A 21890-nucleotide genomic window follows, 5' to 3' on the forward strand; every position below is an offset into this window, starting at 1 on the left:
TCACAAAACTATAAGTTTATACTACTATATTCTGTATCCCAGGCTTGTTAGGGAAACTAATAGGACAAGGTAAACCCTACCTAGCATATCGTCGTTGCCGGGACAAAACCTCCTATGTGATAATAATATATTGACAAGCAGGACATACGTTATGAAGAACGAAAATGCCTTGACGATATTCATACAATATTGCACTTTAGATGACAGAACCTTACCAGCCAAAGTTCTAGGCTAAAATATTTCACATAGGAGGTTTTGTCCCTGCAGCAACGATATGTTGTGACGTGTATTTTTCTCTACCAACTAACAACATATCTATACCCATACCCTTTACCTGTGTGTATTTCTTCACCGGATTATTTGTATAAAATGTCACTTCATTATAGCTTATCACATGACCATTGCTTGTTTGTTTGTCCACCCCTTGTCTTGTTTCTCTACGGGGTCAGGTATGAGGTGAGATGAATCTGTCATGGCGGGTTTTTATGACCGGATGCCATTCCTGATGTCAGCCTCATCATAGGAGTTAATGAGATGAAATGAATGACGTGATATAGCCCTATGATAGTAGGAACGGAGAGGGTGAAACCCAGTGCCGGCACATAGCCTACTCCCATCAAATAGCACCAAGGGTTCTGCTCAAGACTTAACATCTCAATTCGACGGACGAATCGCCATCAACAGCGTCATATGCCCTCACTCCTTATGAGCACTGCAGAGAGGTTTGGAATATAATCCAGGCTTTTGGCATGCAATCTAGTGATTAGAAATTGTATACCACCACCTCCCCTACCCTGCCGGCCAACATTCTGATGGTGAAAATTTTTTCGACCAACGAGACTCGAACCGGCTAACCACAGTATCAGACCGTTCAGACTTCAGCGCCTTAACAATCATGGCCACCAGGCGGGCTCTTAGCGCATGACCATTATTATTATAAAATTACCTTGTTTATTCTAACCTACAATATTGCATCTTTACTCAAACTGTTTTATTCTTGCATTCACTTCACTTTTACTCAGAATATATGAAATGCTGCAGTTATGTTGGGATAGGAATAACAGAGATTTGGGGGTGGTGGTGGGAGAGGGTATCTACCACTCTTACTTGGATCCAAGGACACTCATTTCCTTTTTAGGTATTCTATAGCACCTAAACTCTGGAGGTTTGGACACTTATCAAAATAAAATTCTGGATGAGGAACTATCTTAATGACCCCTTCCCCCCTCCCCAAACTCAAATCTAGGCTATGTTGCTGCCTGGCAGCTAGATTCAAGGTCTGCCAGGCAATTAGCGGTACTAGGTACAGGAGGGGTGATGTTTGGGACTGGTTGTGCTCTTGCTGGAGTATGCAGGCTGAGATTAGAGACATTTGTTTCCCTATACCTTCACGTTTCCAACTTTATGTTTACTAAGCTAGCCTAAACTTAGATCCTTAGATAGTAAATAAGTAAAATTTAGAAGTGACTAACCTATCTTAATTACTAATGACAGTACTATTCTATACCTAAATTATAACTACTTAAAATATTGGTTCACAAAGTTCTATCCTTTCTTAAAGATTTGGCTAGTGGTCAGCAAAAGTTTTTAAGTCTTCTTTGTTTGTAATATAAAAGTTCCTATCATGGTTTTTAACTATAATAGTGCTGACCCTGGTCCACGTCTGCTGGATACCAAATTTGGAGATGGGCTCCTGGAGAAGCTGCGAGTGGGCCTGTGTGAGGTCTTCACGGATCGTTTCGTTTGTTCCTTTCATTCTTTTCTTGTTAATGAATACTTCATTCCTCTTCCTGTAGGATACAAACTTCACTATGATGGGTCTCAGCCATCCTAGTTTCACCTTTCCCACCATATGTGACCTATCTATATCCTGCAGGCTGAAGTCAACTCCTATATCTCTAGCCAAGGGTAATGACCATGTCATCTGTGTCTTCTCGGTCAGACTCGGGCACCACGAACACTTGAAGACACTGTTGTCTCGAGTACTGCTGCAGATCGTCCGTCTTCTTGTGCAGCTGGGTGTCGAGGTTCTTGATATGAGAGTCTCTCTCAGCTAACACTCCCTTCAGTTCTTCAATCACTTTTGCATTGAAGTCTATAGTTTCTTTCAGCTTCTCCACTACTCCATTGGTTACCTGTTCCAGAATTAAGTTGGCTAGACTGCTCAGCATGCCCTTCTCACTCAGCACTTCCTGCAGGCCTGCTTTACCAGGGTCTCCATTGGAACTTGCTTATCTTTGGGTGGCATATTCTTTATCCAGTTACTATGGAATGGCTGCTTAGAACACTTCACTAACACTTGTGTTAACACACCATGGTTTAAGATATCACTTCACACACATTTTACTTTTCACACTTCAATAATACACCTACTTACTTCACTTCTACCGCGAACCTTACTTTCGTGTGATTATACACTATCCGCCACTATGGGAGTGTGTGACTAATAATTTTTTTCACTGATTGTTTTCACAGGTTGGTGCTCATCTGTGCTCGAATGTGAATAATTATTACAATGGTCAATTGAATACTTGATCTTCTGTCTGTTGACTATGGATGGCTGACTCGTCTGGAGGTTGTCATGCTTCCATTGTTGTGTTATTTGACTTGAAGACTGACATCTTGTAGGTGGAAGTATTCCACTGCTGTAAGAGCTACAAGTGAGATATTTCATGATATATAATGTTACTAGGAATTTGTAATATGGAAATAGATATTGTAGATGGTAAATAGTTAAAGACATTGATTGACTGATGAAACAGTAGAACTGAAGCTGTAAAGTGCAGTTTCCCTGCTTCATATTCTCTCTGAGTAGGGCAGTGTACTTATGCCCTCCACATCAGTGAATTCTATGTCAAATTTTTAGTCTGAAGGCTGTTTGGGTCCCCAAAAGCTTCACACTTGTTTGCTGTATGAAAGGAAATGTATAAATTTGATATACATGCTGACTTTTCTTTGCCAGCATGAGCAGATGGCATTCTGTTATGTCTCACCATATTATAGATAAAAATATACTGTACTTATTGAACAACCTAGATCATTTGCCAAGGCAATATGAGTTGCAACTTGTTGCACAAAAGTAAAATAAATAAATAAATAAATAAATAAATAAATAAATAAATAAATAAATAAATAAATAAATAAATAAATAAATAAATAAATAAATAAATAAATAAATAAATAAATAAATAAATAAATAAATAAATAAATAAATAAATAAATAAATAAATAAATAAATAAATAAATAAATAAATAAATAAATAAATAAATAAATAAATAAATAAATAAATAAATAAATAAATAAATAAATAAATAAATAAATAAATAAATAAATAAATAAATAAATAAATAAATAAATAAATAAATAAATAAATAAATAAATAAATAAATAAATAAATAAATAAATAAATAAATAAATAAATAAATAAATAAATAAATAAATAAATAAATAAATAAATAAATAAATAAATAAATAAATAAATAAATAAATAAATAAATAAATAAATAAATAAATAAATAAATAAATAAATAAATAAATAAATAAATAAATAAATAAATAAATAAATAAATAAATAAATAAATAAATAAATAAATAAATAAATAAATAAATAAATAAATAAATAAATAAATAAATAAATAAATAAATAAATAAATAAATAAATAAATAAATAAATAAATAAATAAATAAATACATTACATACATTATCATTATAGACTGTTATGCCTTTCAGCGTTCAGTCTGCAAGCCTCTGTGAATTTACTAAACGTCGCCACAATCCTCGATTTGCAACTAGTGTTGTGGCCTCATTTAGTTCTATACCTCTTATCTTTAAATCGTTAGAAACCGAGTCTAACCATCGTCGTCTTGGTCTACCTCTACTTCTTTTACCCTCCATAACAGAGTCCATTATTCTCCTAGGTAACCTATCCTCCTCCATTCGCCTCACATGACCCCACCACCGAAGCCGGTTTATGCATACAGCTTCATCCATCGAGTTCATTCCTAAATTAGCCTTTATCTCCTCATTCCGAGTACCATCCTGCCATTGTTCGCACCTGTTTGTCCCAGCAATCATTCTTGCTACTTTCATGTCTGTTACTTCTAACTTATGAATAAGGTATCCTGAGTCCACCCAGCTTTTGCTCCCGTAAAGCAAAGTTGGTCTGAAAACAGACCGATGTAAAGATAGTTTCGTCTGGGAGCTGACTTCCTTCTTACAGAATACTGTCGATCGCAGCTGCGAGCTCACTGCATTAGCTTTACGACACCTTGATTCAATTTCACTTACTATATTACCATCCTGGGAGAACACACAACCTAAATACTTGAAATTATCGACCTGTTCTAGCTTTGTATCACCGATCTGACATTCAATTCTGTTGAATTTCTTACCTACTGACATCAATTTAGTCTTCGAGAGGCTAATTTTCATACCATACTCATTGCACCTATTTTCTAGTTCCAAGATATTAGACTGTAGCTTTCGGCACAATCTGCCATTAAGACCAAATCGTCAGCATAGGCCAGGCTGCTTACTACATTTCCACCTAACTGAATCCCTCCCTGCCATTTTATTCCTTTCAGCAGATGATCCATGTAAACTACAAACAGCAAAGGTGAAAGATTACAGCCTTGTCTAATCCCTGTAAGTACCCTGAACCAAGAACTCATTCTACCATCAATTCTCACTGAAGCCCAATTGTCAATATAAATGCCTTTGATTGATTTTAATAATCTGCCCTTAATTCCATAGTCCCCCAGTATGGCGAACATCTTTTCCCTCAGTACCCTGTCATATGCTTTCTCTAGATCTACGAAACATAAACACAACTGCCTATTCCTCTCGTAGCATTTTTCAATTACCTGGCACATACTGAAAATCTGATCCTGACAGCCTCTCTGTGGTCTAAAACCACACTGGTTTTCATCCAGCTTCCTCTCAATGACTGATCGCTCCCTCCCTTCCAAGATGCCAGTGAATACTTTGCCTGGTATACTAGTCAATGAGATACCTCAAAAGTTGTTGCAATCCTTCCTGTTCCCTTGCTTACAGATAGGTGCAATTACTGCTTTTGCCCAATCTGAAGGTACCTTACCAACACTCCATGCTAATTTTACTACTCTATGAAGCCATTTCATCCCTGCCTTCCCACTATACTTCACCATTTCAGGTCTAATTTCATCTATTCCTGCTGCCTTATGACAATGGAGTTTATTTACCATCCTTTCCACTTCCTCAAGCATAATTTCACCAACATCATTTTCCTCCTCCCCATGAGCTTGGCTGTTCACAACACCACCAGGATGATTTTCTTTTACATTGAGAAGATGTTCAAAATATTCCCTCCACCTCTCCAGTGATTCCCTGGAATCTATTATGAGTTCACCTGAATTACTCAAAACACTGTTCATTTCCTTTTTCCCTCCCTTCCTATGATTCTTTATTACTGTCCAGAAAGGTTTCCCTGATGCTTGACCTAGCCTTTCCAGGTTGTTACCAAAATCTTCCCAGGACTTCTTTTTGGATTCAACAACTATTTGTTTCGCTCTGTTTCTTTTATCTACATACAACTCCCTGTCTGCCTCGGCCCTTGTTTGGAGCCATTTCTGATAAGCCTTCTTTTTACATTTACAAGCTGCTCTCACTTCATCATTCCACCAAGATGTTCGCCTTTTCCCATCTTTACACACAGTTGTTCCTAGGCATTCCCTTGCTGTTTCTACTACAGCATCCCTGTATGCCACCCATTCACTTTCTATATCCTGAACCTGCTTACTGTCTACTGTTCGAAACCTCTCACTAATCATATCCATGTACTTTTGTCTAATTTTCTCGTCCTGGAGATTTTCTACCCTTATTCGTTTGCAGACAGATTTCACTTTCTCTACCCTAGGCCTAGAGATACTTAGTTCACTACAGATCAGATAGTGGTTTGTATCATCGAAAAATCCGCGGAAAACTCGTACATTCCTAACAGATTTCCTGAATTCGAAGTCTGTTAAGATATAGTCTATTATGGATCTGGTACCCCTAGCCTCCCATGTGTAGCGGTGAATAGCCTTATGCTTGAAGAATGTATTCGTAACAGCTAAACCCATACTAGCACAGAAGTCCAGCCAACGCTTCCCATTCCCATTAGCTTCCATATCTTTCCCACATTTACCAATCACCCTTTCGTATCCTTCAGTTCTATTTCTAACTCTCGCATTGAAATCGCCCATTAGCACTATTCTATCCTTGCTGTTGACCCTGACCACGATGTCACTCAATGCTTCACAAAACTTGTCAACTTCATCCTCATCCGCACCCTCACATGGTGAATACACGGACACAGTTCTAGTCCTAATTCCTCCAAATGACAAATCTACCCACATCATTCGCTCATTTATGTGCCTAACAGAAACTATGTTCCGTGCAATGGTATTCCCGATAAAGAGCCCTACCCCAGACTCTGCCCTTCCCTTTCTAACACCCGTCAAGTACACTTTATAATCTCCTATATCTTCCTCGTTATCTCCCCTTACCCGAATGTCACTTACTCCTAGCACATCCAGATGCATCCTCTTTGCTGACTCAGCCAGTTCTACTTTCTTTCTTCCATAAGCCCCATTAATATTGATAGCTCCCCATCGAATTCCATTTCGTTTGCCAAGTTGTTTCCAAGGAGTCCCTCGCCTGTCAAATGGGAGTGGGACTCTGTTACTCCCATAGGTCCGAGGCTTGCTTAAAATGTTCTGAGCTCGGTAGATTCATGAAACAGGATGCTACCCTACTTACACATAGTCCAAGTGAGGATCTCTCCTCTAACGGGTTATGGACCACCGGTGGATTGTATAGTCCTAGCCGCCTGAGCACAAGGAGGGCCAGGACTCAGAATATGTCCGAGATGCCCACTCCCATTCCATAGCAACTGGTATCCTGACTCTCAGGACCACTTACTAGGCCACTCAGCGCCGTTGCCCATGGTTCACGAACTAGGACGTGACTACAGTAACCCACAAACATGAACCATGAAACATGAAATAAATAAATAAATAAATAAATAAATAAATAAATAAATAAATAAATAAATAAATAAATAAATAAATAAATAAATAAATAAATAAATAAAAAATAAATAAATAAATAAATATCACTTTGATTCTATAAATTGAATCTGTTTAAAATGTAAAATGAAAATATATTTCAGATTTCCACAAATGAATTTCACAAATACAGGAATGCTATTTGATACACGTGCTGAAATTTCTTCACCAGGGTGAGCAGATGGCATTGCGTTAAGTTATGTCTCACTATCTTATGGATGGTAAACTGAACACTCTGTACAGTAAAAATAGATTTCATTGTATTTGACTTCATTTCTAGCAAAGAAGTGGCATATTCTATTTATTCTAGCTTTTATTATGTCCATTATATAATTCAGAGTAATAAAAATTGAAATGTACCAAACCCTTGCTTATCTTGTTTTGATAGTGGAGTTATTGATCAACTTAAATCACTAACGGTTTTAATCAGTAACATTTATCCCAGGATTTAACTGATAGAAAAATTAAGGTAACTGGAACAGACTTTAAAGCAGTCAGCTTAATGTGTGTTGCATGTTAACTCTCAGAAAGCAACCCACAAAGCCAGAAGACACCATACAGTTTGGAACAAACTGGTAAAGAAAACTGCAGTAGCAGTTTATAAGAAATTTAGGCTACAGTAAACCAATAAAAAATTAGAATGTCTTGATTTCAAATACATTTCTTTTACATTTACAATTATTTTACTAAAATGTGGGTTTATTACAGTTAAAGCTATTTCCTGCTGTGCCAACAGATATTCACCATTCAAACAAGATCTGCATTTTGACTTGTAAACATTTTATAGAATAGATCCCTTCAGCACTCCACCTGGGGACAGCAATCTGGAAATGGCACTGAAGGGTCATTCACAATCTTGCACGAAGGATGTGCTGAAGGAGGGTCTGGGCATCTAAAACATAGAGATGCATGTAACAAAATCATATGAAGGGCTGTTTGTGCAAAAGTTCCACATAGTTCTATACGGTACTTATACAGTGTGACATACTTGGCAAACAATAGCAGATCCAACCATAAAACCTGTTACTTACATAATCATTAATCAAAGGTTGAATATCAAGCTGGATAAGGAAACATTGGACAAGAAGCTGCCTAGTTAAGGATACAAATAACATATACACTGTAATATAGGACAATACCAGTTATTAATGCTTTCATGCTATATCTTCATTACTCAGGGGTGAAGAAGGTAAGAAGAGTCCTGGGAAACACTCAGGATAAAATGGGTAGAATACCATAAGAGAAAGGATAGTGACAAAGGTAACAAGGGAATGGGAGGCAAATGAGGGTTTATATACTGTAATGTATATAATAGGCAGATCCGTCCGTCCGTCCCTCTGTCCCTCTGTCCCTCCGTCCCTCCGTCCGTTCATTGAATCTGTTGTTTTCCTAGCCTGTTTTCCTAGCCTTTCCATAAATGATTTCAAAGAAATTGGAACTTTATTGAACATCTCCCTTGGTATGTTATTCCAATCCTTAACTCCCCTTCCTATAAAATTATGTTTTCCCCAATTTGTCCTCTTGAATTCCAACTTTATCTTCATATTGTGATCTCTCGTACTTCTAAAGACACCACTCAAACTTATTCGTCTACTAAAATCATTCCATGTCATCTCTCCACTGACAGCTCGGAACATACCATTTATGATAAAGATATTGAATTCCATAGGGAGCCTGAAATATTTGTTCTGAATGAGTAAATTTATAATACCAATATAGTTGGTCCATTCTTGGACATTATAAATTTTCCAGCTAACTCATTTCTGGTTGCCAGCGTTTCACCCCAGTGTGTTAACTTGGGCTCTTCAGTTGGTGAATAGCACACCTACCAGGATGCATGGCTGTTGCATACTGTGGAGGCCACTGCTTGCTATTTACCAACTGATGAGCCCAAGTTAGCACACTGGGGTGAAACGCTGGCAACCAGAAATGAGTTAGCTGGAAAATTTATAATGTCCAAGAATGGACCAACTATATTGGTATTATAAATGTAATCATTCGGAACAAATATTTCAGGTTTCCTATGGGAATCAATATCTTTATCAGGCAGGCATCAATTTTTGAAAATGAGACAAAGTGTCTGATAGAGCACTGGCACTGCCGGTGGCTCCAAGTAGCCTACGCAGTGGCCTCCACGGTATGCACTAGCCATGCATCTTGGTAGGTGTGCTATTCATCAACTTGACACACCAGCACAGATTTACCTCCATTACACTAACGGTCAGCAACAAATGCACAGATGTTGTTGAGGATCGTGTAATCCTCTATCCCTTACGGGCTGACACTTGTTTCTCGGTAGTCATTATGGTTGTGTTGATGTTATCGTGTTGTGTTAATGATGTGGTTATGGTACTTCGGTATTGGTGGTGTGTTGCCTGTAACTTACCTCTGTGTCTCAGTAGATTTGGAAATAAGCCCTGGTATGGATCTACTATTGTTTTGGAATAACCTTGTCTTCTTATATATAATTTGTTGGTTCTTGTGTGCTCTGGTCTCTTCTCATTTAAGGCAGAAACAGGTTACAGGAAGGATATCCCAGAAATCATTGATGAACTAGGGGAGTGTTCATGTGAGGATTTATGAATGGCAGAAGTATTGGTATCCAGTCAGCAGTATGTGAAGATTGTAGAATATAAGGATATGTCCAGGTAGAGCAAGTGACTAATACCAGCATTGTTTTGAAATTTACCTATGATGACAAGATATTTACAAAAAGATACAAAAGTTAAAAACTAGAAAAGCAGCTGGAGTTGATAATATTTCTGGATTGGGATATAATACCTTATCCAAAGTACTTCTTTGATTACTGTTAGCATAAAGGAGCTATACCAAATGAATGGAGAGTTGCTATAATAGCCCCGGAGTACAAAGGAAAGGGTGATAAAATTAAGAGTATAACTACAGGCCAGTTGGAATGCATTCTGATTATTTTAGATGCATTTTTGAAATTACTAACTCATTTGATAGAAGGCAGTTCGGGTTTCAGAAAGGTTATTCCAGTGAGGCTCAAGTTGTAGGATTCCAGCAAGATATATCAGATATTTTAGAATTAGAAAGTAAAATGAACTGTATCACTATTTACACATCCAAGACCTTTGATAGGTCAGATCATGGGAGACTACTGACTGAAATGAGGACTATTGGTCTAGGCAAAATTATAGTTGAAGGGGTGGCTCTATTTCTAGAAAATGGAAGTCAGAGAATTAGAGTAGGTGAAGCATTATCTGATTCTGTAGCGATTAAGAGGGGAAAACATTATTGCACCTTTCTGTCTTCTTATCCTACGTAATTGATATGAGTAAGGAACTGAAATCACAGATAAGGCTTTTTGTAGATTATACTATACCCTCCTGAGACCATCGGTATAGTATACTATACCTTAGGTTTGAGGCATGATGTGGCCTCTTGTATTGTCACTTGCTGCATTTCTAGCACATGGTGACATCTGTGGGAACTAGTGAGAACTATCAGTGCAGAAAAAATTAGAATATGCTTTAAATCTTTCCTTAACCCCAGAACCTAGTTTAAGTCAAATCTACAAAAAGCAACTGCAAAAAGACTTCGACAATGTTGTGACATGGACAGCAGCAATGGTATGATGATAAATGGGGTGGAAAGTCAGGTTGTAAGTTTCACCAGGAAGAAATGTCTTCTCAGCTTTTATTACTGTGGTTGATGGGGTGAAAGTACTTCAGAGGGATCACTGTAAGTACTTTTATGTTAATATTAGGAAAGATCTTCATTGCAGAAATCACATTAATGAGGTTGTAAATAAAGGTTACAGATCTCTACACATAGTTATGAGGGTATTTAGGGGTTGTGAATGAGAGGTGGTAAGACCACAATTAGAGTATGGTTCCAGTGTATGGGATCCACACCAGGATTACTTGATAAAAGAACTGGAAAAGATCCAATGGAAAGCAGCACAATTTGTCATGGGTTATTTCTGACAAAGGAGTAGAGTACAAAATTATTATAAACTTTGGGTTGGGAAGACTTGGCAGTAAGGAGGCGAGCAACTGGACTAAGTGGTATGTTCAGAGCTGTCGGTGGAGAGATGATGTGGAATTACATTAGTAGATGTTTAAGCTTGAGTGGAGCTTTTAAACATAGGAAAGATCATAATATATGACCTAAAACTGGAATTCAAGAGTACAAATTGGGGCAAATGATCATTTATAGGTAGAGGAATTAGGGATTGGGATTTTTTGAAGGGAAATGTTCAATAAATTTACAAGTTGTTTGAAACCATTAAATAAAAGACTAGGTAAACAACTGATAGGGAATCTGTGACCTGGGGAACAGCCCTAAATGCAGATCAGCAATGACTGACTGACAGCTTACTAACTCTCCTTGTATCATGGAAGTATTCTGAGATAATCCTGAAGTCGGTCTACGCTTCGCGGGAGTCGTATCAATTGAAGATATAGGTATTAGTAATAGTACAAGGAAATTTCTTAAAACTTTCTTAAAAGTGAGACATGTCAAAATAAATACACTTTTGACCTAAATCAATGATCACACAGATTAATTACCAATGAATAACAGTGCAAAGAATGCATAGACAGCACAGGATTTAAGAACAAGCAATGTGTAGGAAACTGTTGTCACCCCCTGTGGGTGGGGGACACAGACGAAGAATACACCCATGGTATCCCCTGCCTGTCGTAAGAGATGACTAAAAGGGGCAACCAAGGAATGATCGAATTAGAACCATGGAACTACTTGTAATTTGTACCATCACGCAGGGAACACCATGGGTTGCCTTTACTTACACATAGTACCACTATGTTAGGTACACAATAGGTTTGTGATTAGTAGCAACAGTGTGTGAATTAGGGTGGGTTTTACAGTAACTGTGATTAGTACCATTATATGTGCGACACCATGATTCTGCTTTGACTATGATTAGTATCCACTATGTGAGGAACACCATAGGTTTGCGTTGACTGTAAATGGTGCCGCAATGTGAGAAACACCATAGGTCTGTGTTACATGTACACATACATTACCTGTGAGTAGTACCATAATGTGTGGAGTACCACGAGTTTACGCTACTTTTGATTAGTACCCCAACATGACAAATATCATGGTTCTACTTTCCTAGCAATAAGTACCATTATGAGGGGGTGATGATCTGGATTTTGGACCCCTTTAGACTACAAGCATAATTGATTCAGGATTGTGCTTTAGAAGCAGTCCCTTGGTCAGTAATACTATTGCTTAAAGCTAGTTTCTGGGAGTGTGGGGCATTGCAGGTCGGATCCACTGATTGTTTTAAATTCATATTCATCCATTTCGTCATCATGTTTTAATTCTGGTCAGTGGATAATTTTGGACTTTTAAATTGTCATTTGTCATTACATTTCGTCTCATTTTGTACCATTAGGGGCCGATGACCTAGATGTTAGGCCCCTTTAAACAACAAGCATCATCATAATCATCATCATCAAACTGTTGTCAACCGTTGGGAAAATTATGAAGTAAAAAACTCCTTGTTCTGATTAATTTGCATGGTACTGTAGGTCATCAGCCCAGAGGTAGGTTGGATCCCCAAATAACACCACCAAAGTTTATGTCATTATAAGGAAACCCCAGAAACCAATGTTGGTGTACTAGGTAAGGTGAAGAGTGAAGTAGTTTGCCATTGCTTTCTTTACTGGATCAGAAAGTACTATTGCAGCACAACCAGCCCTATGAGGAGCAACTTTCACAACATCCAGATGCACAAGGCATGTTCCAAATGTCATTATTCCCTCCATACCTCAGCAGCTTCCATATTGTCACAGCCATAAATGAGATCATGAGGTCTCTGGAGAGGCCTGGTGCAGGTCTTTCTAGTTGATGCCTCTGGACAACCTGCATATCTGTGTGATGATGATGATAATGATGTAGGGAGAGGGTGAAACCTGGTGTTGGCATATAGCCTACTCCTGTAGAATAACACCAATGGGTCTGATGTCCAGCTCCATGGCTAAATGGTTAGCATGCTGGCCTTTGGTCACAGGGGGTCCCGGGTTCGATTCCCGGCAGGGTCGCGAATTTTAACCATAATTGGTTAATTTCGCTGCCACGGGGGCTGGGTGTATGTGATGTCTTCATCATAATTTCATCCTCATCACTACGCGCAGGTCACCTACGGGTGTCAAATCAAAAGACCTGCATTTGGCGAGCTCCTCGGACACTCTCGGCACTAAAAGCCATATGCTATTTATTATTAATGGGGTCTGATTAAGGATTAACGTCACCATCTGACGGACAAATTGTCATCATGCAGCGGTAGTTCCCAGCGTATACAATACCTGCTCCTGGTCTGTGCGTGCATCTCTTGTTGTAAGGTACATGTCTTCGTATTTGTGCTCGTTTTACGGGTTCATTCGGGGTACTCACAATGAATTAATAGTGGCGCTCACGATTCCTGCTGTCCTCTAGCTCATAATCCGACATCTCGTAATATTTATCCCGGTTTAGGGAGAGGAACCGTTGTTTTTCAGAATTGTTTTAAACGTGGAGGCTTGCATAAAACTAGATCGCTAGGGGCAGGTGAACAACCCAGTATGAGTGTAGGCTGTATTGCGTTGCTGCTTACGCTGTAGGCGCCCCATGAGAGCTGTGGTAGTTATTATGGGCTAATGCAATTCATATGTACGTATAATATACCTCAAAACATGTATCTCTTCCCTCTTGCCATTAATATAAAGGTACTAGCTATTATCCGCGGCTTTGTTTGCGTGGATTTCGTAATTCGACAAAGTAATCGTTCCTCGCTACTGCACTAAGATATTTTCTAAAACTTCCTAAGGTATAAAAACTCACCGAAAAATTGAGAGTCATTTACCCCAGTACCTCTTTGCAAACCAAGTTTGTGATATTGCCTTTTGGGGCTGAGATGAGCAGGCTACTAGCAGAACTAACTCTGGGTCATGTTAGAGCTATCCATGTGAGAAACAGCCCTTAGGTGGAAAACAAAAATTACATGTTTCTTTTTTCTTTCTAAGGAGATTCCAAATACAAATTTCCACGTTTGTAACATCTGCAGCTTTTGAAATATAAGTATCCACACAAAAATAATTCAGCCCCTTTTTTCAGCACTTCCCTCCCCCCATTTAAGTGGATTTTCCGAAAACAACAATAAACACGTGTTTATTTTTAAAAGAGATTTGAAATGCCAATTCTTCACGTCTGCAACATCTTCAGTTTTTGATATATTAGTCTTCTTCTACCGCTTTTCCCCACACCTGCGGAGTCGCGGGTGCGAAACGTTTCGCACATATGGATTGGGCCATTTTACGGCCGGATGCCCTTCCTGACACCAACCTTATATGCGTGTTTCTGTGGTGGTTGGTAGGGTAGTGTGTTGTCTGAATATGAAGAGGAAATTGTTGGAACAAACACAAACACCCAGTCCCCCAGCCAGAAGAATTAATCAAACATGATTAAAATCCCCGACCCGGCCCCGAATCGAACCCGGTGCCCTCTGAACCGAAGGCCTCGACGCTGAGCTTTCAGCCAATGAGTCGGACAGTTTTTGATATGTAAGTATCCTCATAAAAGTAATTCACTTCCTTCTGCACTTTATTTCACTCCCACTCCTTAATTCGATTTTCCGAAAACAAAAGAATACATGTTTATTTATTTGTAATGAACATCCCAATACCAATTTTCATGTCTGTTACATCTTCGGTGTTTGAGATGTAGGCCTAAGTATATTTAAAAACGGTATTCAAACCCCTTTTCACTTATTCACCCCCTTAAGGGGATTTCCCGAAAACAAGGACATACCTGTTTCTTTATTTTTAAAGGAGATTACAAATACCAGTTATCACGTCCTTAACATCTTCATTTCTTCATATATGTCTCATAAAGAAATCCACTCCCTTTTCACCCCCTTTGGGTGGATATTACAAAAACAAAATATACGGGCTTCTTTATTTTTAAAGGAGATTCTAAATACCAATTATCACGCCTGTAACATCCGTTTTTGAGATATAAGTATCCCCATAAAAATATTTCAACCCCCTTTTCATTCCTTTTACGCCCCCCCCCCGCTACCCAACTGGACTTCGAAAACAGAAAATACGTGTTCCTTTAATATTAAAGGAGATTACAAATACCAATTTTCACGTGTGTAACATCTTCAGCTATTGAAATATATGTGAAAATGAAAAAGAAAACCTACAACCTGTTTTCCAGTCATTGACCGGGCCACGAATGAAATGAATGAATCATATATAGGCTATTAGTACGATGGGGTCGCCACTCCCAAAGTGATTTTATTAATGACTGCTAGATGCTATGAAATGAGAATGGAGAGTGTTGTTGGAATCAAAGATGACAGGGAAAACCGGAGTACCCGGAGAAAAACCTATCCCGCCTCCGCTTTGTCCAGCACAAACCTCACATGGAGTGACCGGGATTTGAACCACGGTATCCAGCGGTGAGAGGCCGACACGCTGCCGTCTGAGCCACGGAGGCTTGAAATATATGTATCCTCATAAAAATAATTCAATATTTATAATTTCTTTTCACCCCTCCCCCTTTAAGTGGATTGTTCTAGAACAAAAAAAAAAAAACAACTGCTTTTTTTTAAAGGAGATTCCAAACAGCGATATCACGTCTGTAACATCAGTGTTTGATATATAAGTATCACAATAAAAATAATTAAACTCCTTTAGCGCTTCTTTTTACCCCATGCGTAAGTGAATCTTCCGAAAATTTACATGTTTCTTTATTTTAAAAGGACATTGCGATACCAATTTTCACGTCTGTAACACGTTAAGGTTTTGAGATATACTATAGATACGCTAATTTAAAAATTCACCCCACTTTTTCACTTCCCCTTAAGCGGATTTTCCGAAAACAAATCATCCGTATTTCTTTACTTTTACAGGAGATTCCAAATACCAATTTTTACGTCTGTAACATGTTACGATTTTAAGATATACTGTAGATATATTAATTTTTAAAATTCACCCTCTTTGTCACTCCTGGTCATACCCACTTAAGTGGATTTTTTAAAAACAAAAGCCGGGCTGAGTGGCTCAGAAGGTTGAGGCGCTGGCCTTAGGACCCAGAGTTGACATGTTCGATCCTGGCTCAGTCTGGCACTCAAAAGAACTTCTGCGGGACTAAATTCCGGGATCTCCGAAAACCGTAAAAGTAATTAGTGGGACGTAAAGCCAATAACATCATTATTAAAAACAAAAACAAAGTACGTGTTCCTTTACTTTTAGAAGAGGTCGCGAATACCAATTTTCATGTCTGTAACATCTTCAGTTTTTGAGATATGAGTATCTTCATAAAAGGCGTGGAATGGGTGAGGAATGATACCAGGGATTTTTTACGGAAAAATATATTGCTTCCTTTTGTGCAGTCTTTTTTTCCTTAGCATAGAGGCATTAGACCAAGTGGCTATCATCACTAAGACAAAACTTTCGAAAAGATTGCTCCCAAACAAAATGTGTATTTCAAACGCATGTTTCCATTATTTTGAGGACCAACTAATTCAATGTATTTATTCAAATAAGGGAGATGAAATTCCTTAACCCTTTCATGGTCACATGTTTCTTCCGGTTACATTATCGACCACATGCAAAATCACAAATTCGTAGTTCACGATTATCTAAATCTCAACAAGTAACACAAACTGTGACTAAATGAACGCGTGTCCAACGTATTCTTGGTTTTATACACTTGGTCATCCCTCGTACTACGCATGTCCACGCATTTTTTCGGCTGGGTGGCGCTCCTTCTTGCTGCGGCTCAGTCGGCCCAAGAATAATCACATGGGCAGACGCCTCGTTGGCTGTCGCCTTCCCTTACCATGCTGTCCAACTCCTGTCTCGTTAAGAATGTGGACACTCATTATTCTCCGACTGATCTTCGCAAATGGCTGTGTGATAACAATGTCCCGACTTCTGTGGTACTACGACTTCAAGATGCCTCATCGGGCCAACCTTCTCCGGATATAGTGGTCTTCTTTAGTTCACCAGGATTCGCGAAGAGCACCCTCCTCTATGGCTATTTATACCTCCTTTATTCTCACCATAAAGTTCTCCCTACTCCTGCCCATATTCTAGAGCAACTCGCCTCCGATCCTGATTTCTCTCTTAAATTTCCCTCCCCGGCACCGCCTACCACTACCTCCGTTTGTTCTTCCTTGTCTGCCACTACTCCTGTCACTACTACCGTCACTACTGTCACCGCTTCCGTTCATCCTTCCCCGTCTTCCGCAACTTCCTGTGTTCCGTCTACTTCTCCCTCTACTGTTACGTACAGTCACCCCTCCCCTATCATGTCCACAGCCACGACCTCCTGCACTTCGACCATAACTACTTCCCAATCGTCGCCTGCTAATCGCCTGGATGTTACTCTCGCAGCTCCGCACGTCTCTCAAGGCAATGAAGACCCCTCTACATCAGTCTCTCAACCGTCCTTCTCACCGAGCTGTGTCATCCGTGGGATTGCACCCGACGTCTTGGACCAGGATATCCTTCACGAACTACAACGGGAAGGCGTCCCTGTCCGACGGGTACTTCGCATCTTCAACACTGATGGCCCGACTTTTATGGTTCGCCTTCGCCTCACCTCTCTTACTGACGTCGACCATCTTATCACTACCGGCGTCCGTTTTCGAGGACGAATCCATCGAGTGGAGCGTTCTCGCTCCCCACCGCGGCTTGCTGGATCTACTCGTTTCACGTCTCCTCCTTCTCCTACGCCCTCGTCGCCACCCACCCCACCACCGCCAAACATTCCCCTTCTTGGTTCCCAACCACAGTTTTCCCTTTTACCATACCCTACTTTTGACCTTCTTCGACTTCTTGCCACCTCCATCACGAATATTACCACCACCCTCTATTATCTTCTCCTACAACATTACCCGAACCCTTCCTCCACCTTCATACCGACCGTACCTTTTGCACATGCGTCAACTATGTAACATACTTTTGTAATTCTGTGTATTTTCCTTTTCTGAAAGCGCGCCCGAGATACACTACGTAGCTGTCTAAATAAATCTCTTTCCCTTCTTCTCCGGTGTTTTTTCGGGGTTGGCTTGTGCGGGGTGTTTTGCGGGTCTGCCCTGGGTCCGTCTTGTTGTGACCGTGCCCTTGCGCCCACCTCACGAACATTCTTTTTCAGTATGTACGACACATACTTCCCGTGAGGTATTTTGTTTCTTCATACTCTTTCTTATCTGTCGGCCAAAGAGCTCCTTTGTTGAGCTGGTGGCCCGCCCCCTCCTCTCCCGAGGAGAGGGAATGAACCAACCACGTGATGATGATGTTACACTTGGTATGATGTCTTGCCGATACTCCAAAGTTGCCAAATTCTCGATGCAATGTATATCGATTATTAGAATGTAACGATTAAAGTTGTATTTCAAGAAGTAAATTAAGATTAAAATCAATAATTTGTGACACGTAACGATTAAAAATAAAAATTACTAAAAGGTATTCGTTAAAATTGATTCGATTACTTTTCCTTTCACTCAATTACTTCCCAGTTCTGTTTAAAGATCACTCCATTAAGGCCTTGACATGTTCCACCCATTCCTTTAATTTAATGCAGTTATGAAATCACACAATATTTTTAATGCCTATTAATCCTTTCCTATCTGGATGTGGCAAAATAAAGTAAATAAAAGAGAGACATTTAAATTCCCTTCCAGAAATAATGTTAAATTTATATCTTTTCTTTTTAGAACCAGTAAGATAAGGTTTACATAGATGCTTTCTACTTCGTATATAATGTTGAATTGAAGTTAACCGTAGAACGACCTTTTAATGTTCTTACGAATACCAGTATGTATTGTATCACAGTTAATAATCTTTATAACTTGTCTGCCATTTAAAGAGACAACCGTTAAGCTGTTATTTTCATTGCTTTGAATGAAAACTTTCTACCATTAATGATTGAATAGCTTTGTCTGTCCAAGTTACTGAACGAATTGCCTTTATTACGTGACATTTACTGCGGCTCTTTATAGGCTGACTTAGCAGCTATTCTCTTACCTAGCGGCTTAAATAACAGAAGAGAATGCCAGAAAAATTGAAGGACCGTGGTGATGGGGATTATTATTTTAAGATGTAAAGCAATGAGACGATCATTTCGTTTAAGTTTGGTGATATAGCCCCGCGGTAATGGGATGGCGTGCTTGCCTTTTACCCTGGAGTCGATTCTCCGCCAGCCCAGGGATTTTGATTCTGGAACGTGTTCACTAAGCCTTGTGAGACTTACTGAGGAGCTGGCTGATACGAGAGACAGAGAAGCCGGTCAAGAAAGCCTAGCGATTCGGATGAAGTTGTCATCACCCTGACCAAGTGGTATTCCAGTATCTGAAACGCATCTGCCTGGGCAGCAGTCACCTTGACAGGCCAAGGCCCTAATAGGTTGTTGCGCTACGGGTTTGCCTTTTCTTGTAGTGGTAGGCTAAAGTTATTTCAGGGGGAAAATAGTGACATTATCAGCCTCAAGATCATACGACATAGAGGATTTGATTTGACCCGACATCTTGAAAAGTGGAGAAATCGTCTAAAGCATGACAAAGGCTTTGAAAGACTAGGAAATGAAATACCGTTCCCCTAATACTGTCCAGGACAAAGCAGATAAATAGTTAGCCGAGGAAGGTCGCATAATAAAGGAAAAAGTGAGAAGCTAGGTGGTGCATGTGAGTGAAGGAACTGTCAGGTTGAATTGTAATCTCATGGTCACTAGCCACGTCCCACAAACGATGAACCTCGGTTAAAAATTCAAAAGATATTTTGCTAAATCGTATGTGCTATATTTCAATATTATGTTTCATCTTCACCAAAATAATATGTATGGAAATAAAACACGTATGTTAAGTCTTTGTCATATATGTTTTTTCTTTTGTGTTTTTCCTATTTGCTTTATGTTGCACCGACGCAGGTAGGTCTTATGGCGACGATGGGACAGGAAAGGGCTAGGAGGGGGGAAGGAATCGGCTGTGGTCTTCAGCTTTGACTGGTGTGAACATGAGAAACCACGGAAAACCATCTTCAGGGCTGCCGACAGTGACGTTCGAACCCACTATCTCTCGAATGTAAGCTCACAGCTGCGTGACCCTAACCACACGGCCAACTCGCTCGGTGATATATGATATGATATGGCGTTAAAATATAAGGTCCCCTCGGACTCGGCGCGGTGCTGGCTTTCGGTTCAGAGGGTTTCGGGTTCGATTCGCGGCTGGCCGGGGATTTTAACACCGTGTGGTTAATTCCTCTAGCTCGGGGACTGGTTGTTCGCGTTTGACTTAATCTTTGTCTACGCTATAATGCAAGGCCTTGAATTGCACTAATGAAAAGGACGGCATCCTAATTCAGCATTCAGCTACTATGATCGCGTTGTTGCTGCTTGTGTTCGTATGGTTCTATATGTCAGCTTTCCTACATGTTGAAATGACTTGTTTGTGTTTGGGAAAGTCTGTAAAAGCTGAAGGGACTTTATTAAGCAGAAGTGTCCTTTCAGATGTACTTAGCAAACCAAACCAAACCAAACCAAACCAAACCAAACCAAACCAAACCAAACCAAACCAAACCAAACCAAACCAAACCAAACCAAACCAAACCAAACCAAACCCCGTGGCGCAATAGCCCCGAAGAGCCATGCCATGGTCTACCAAGCGACCGCTGCTCAGCCCGAACACCTACAGATTACGAGGTGTCGTGTGGTCAGCACGACGGATCTTCTCGGCCGTTACTCTTGGCTTTCTATATCGGAGCCGCCATCTCACCCTAAAGTTGTCTGTAGGAACCCAGAGAGAACCCACGAGAAATAGCAACTAGCCACCGTTCTTTTAAAGCACTGTTCACTGGAAACTTGTGAAATGAAATCCCACTGCCTTTAATAATTCGTAAACCGAGCTCGATAGCTGCAGTCGCTTAAGTGCGGCCAGTATCCAGTAATCGGGAGATGGTGGGTTCGAGCCCCACTGTCGGCAGCCCTGAAGATGGTTTTCCGTGGTTTTCCATTTTCACACCAGGCAAATGTCGGGACTGTACCTTAATTAAGGCCACGGCCGCTTCCTTCCACTTTCTAGGCCTTTCCTATTCCATCGTCGCCAAAAGACCTATCTGTGTCGGTGCAACGTAAAACAAATAGAAAAAAAACCCCATCGTAAACGACCATAAGGAACACAGCAATAAAGCATGTCTGGAAGTGGAATATACACATTCACAACTAACTCAATAAACACGTTTGAGGGGTAGACAGGAAGCAAGAAAGCGATCCTAATGGCCCGGCACTGAATTTCAATGTGACCACTTTGATAGCGTCTTACGGACTCTATTTCAAAACCTTGTATAACAGCGTAGGAAACGGTGTTAACACACAGTTTCACTTACATGCAGCACATCGTACCAAGAAACACGCAATAGTAAATACATCCCTCCATATAGGATTGGCGTCAAGAAAGGCAGACGGCCGAAAAATTGGGCTTAATCCACATACAGCGTGTACCAGAACTAAACCGACAAAAAGTCCGACTCGTTGACTGAACGGTCAGCGTACTGACGTTCGGTTCAGAGGGTCCCGGGTTCGATTCCCGGCCAGGTCGGGGATTTTAACCTTAATTGGTTAATTCCAATGGCACGGGGGCTGGGTGTGTGTGTTGTCTTCATCATCATTTCAACCTCATCACGACGCACAGGTCGCATACGGGCGTCAAATAAAAAGACCTGCACCTGGTGAGCCGAACCCGTCCTGGCATATCCCGGCACTAAAAGCCATACGACATTTCATTTCACCGACAAAAAGAAATCAGGGATGTTCTCCGTGTTAT

General features: G+C 39.9%; 1 protein-coding gene across 1 annotated transcript in view; it reads right to left on the reverse strand.

The window, feature by feature from the left end:
* Positions 1 to 7116: 7116 nt before the first annotated feature.
* The window catches only part of LOC136866792 (U-scoloptoxin(16)-Sm1a), an 88864-nt gene continuing 74090 nt past the window's right edge, over positions 7117 to 21890 (reverse strand). Inside the window, exon 4 of the mRNA XM_067143901.2 lies at positions 7117 to 7979. Coding sequence (XP_067000002.2) covers positions 7886 to 7979 — 94 coding nt within the window. The 3' untranslated portion in view covers positions 7117 to 7885. The remainder of the gene's footprint in view (positions 7980 to 21890) is intronic.

Source organism: Anabrus simplex, chromosome 1, assembly GCF_040414725.1.
Source record: "Anabrus simplex isolate iqAnaSimp1 chromosome 1, ASM4041472v1, whole genome shotgun sequence".
NCBI lineage: Eukaryota > Metazoa > Arthropoda > Insecta > Orthoptera > Tettigoniidae > Anabrus > Anabrus simplex.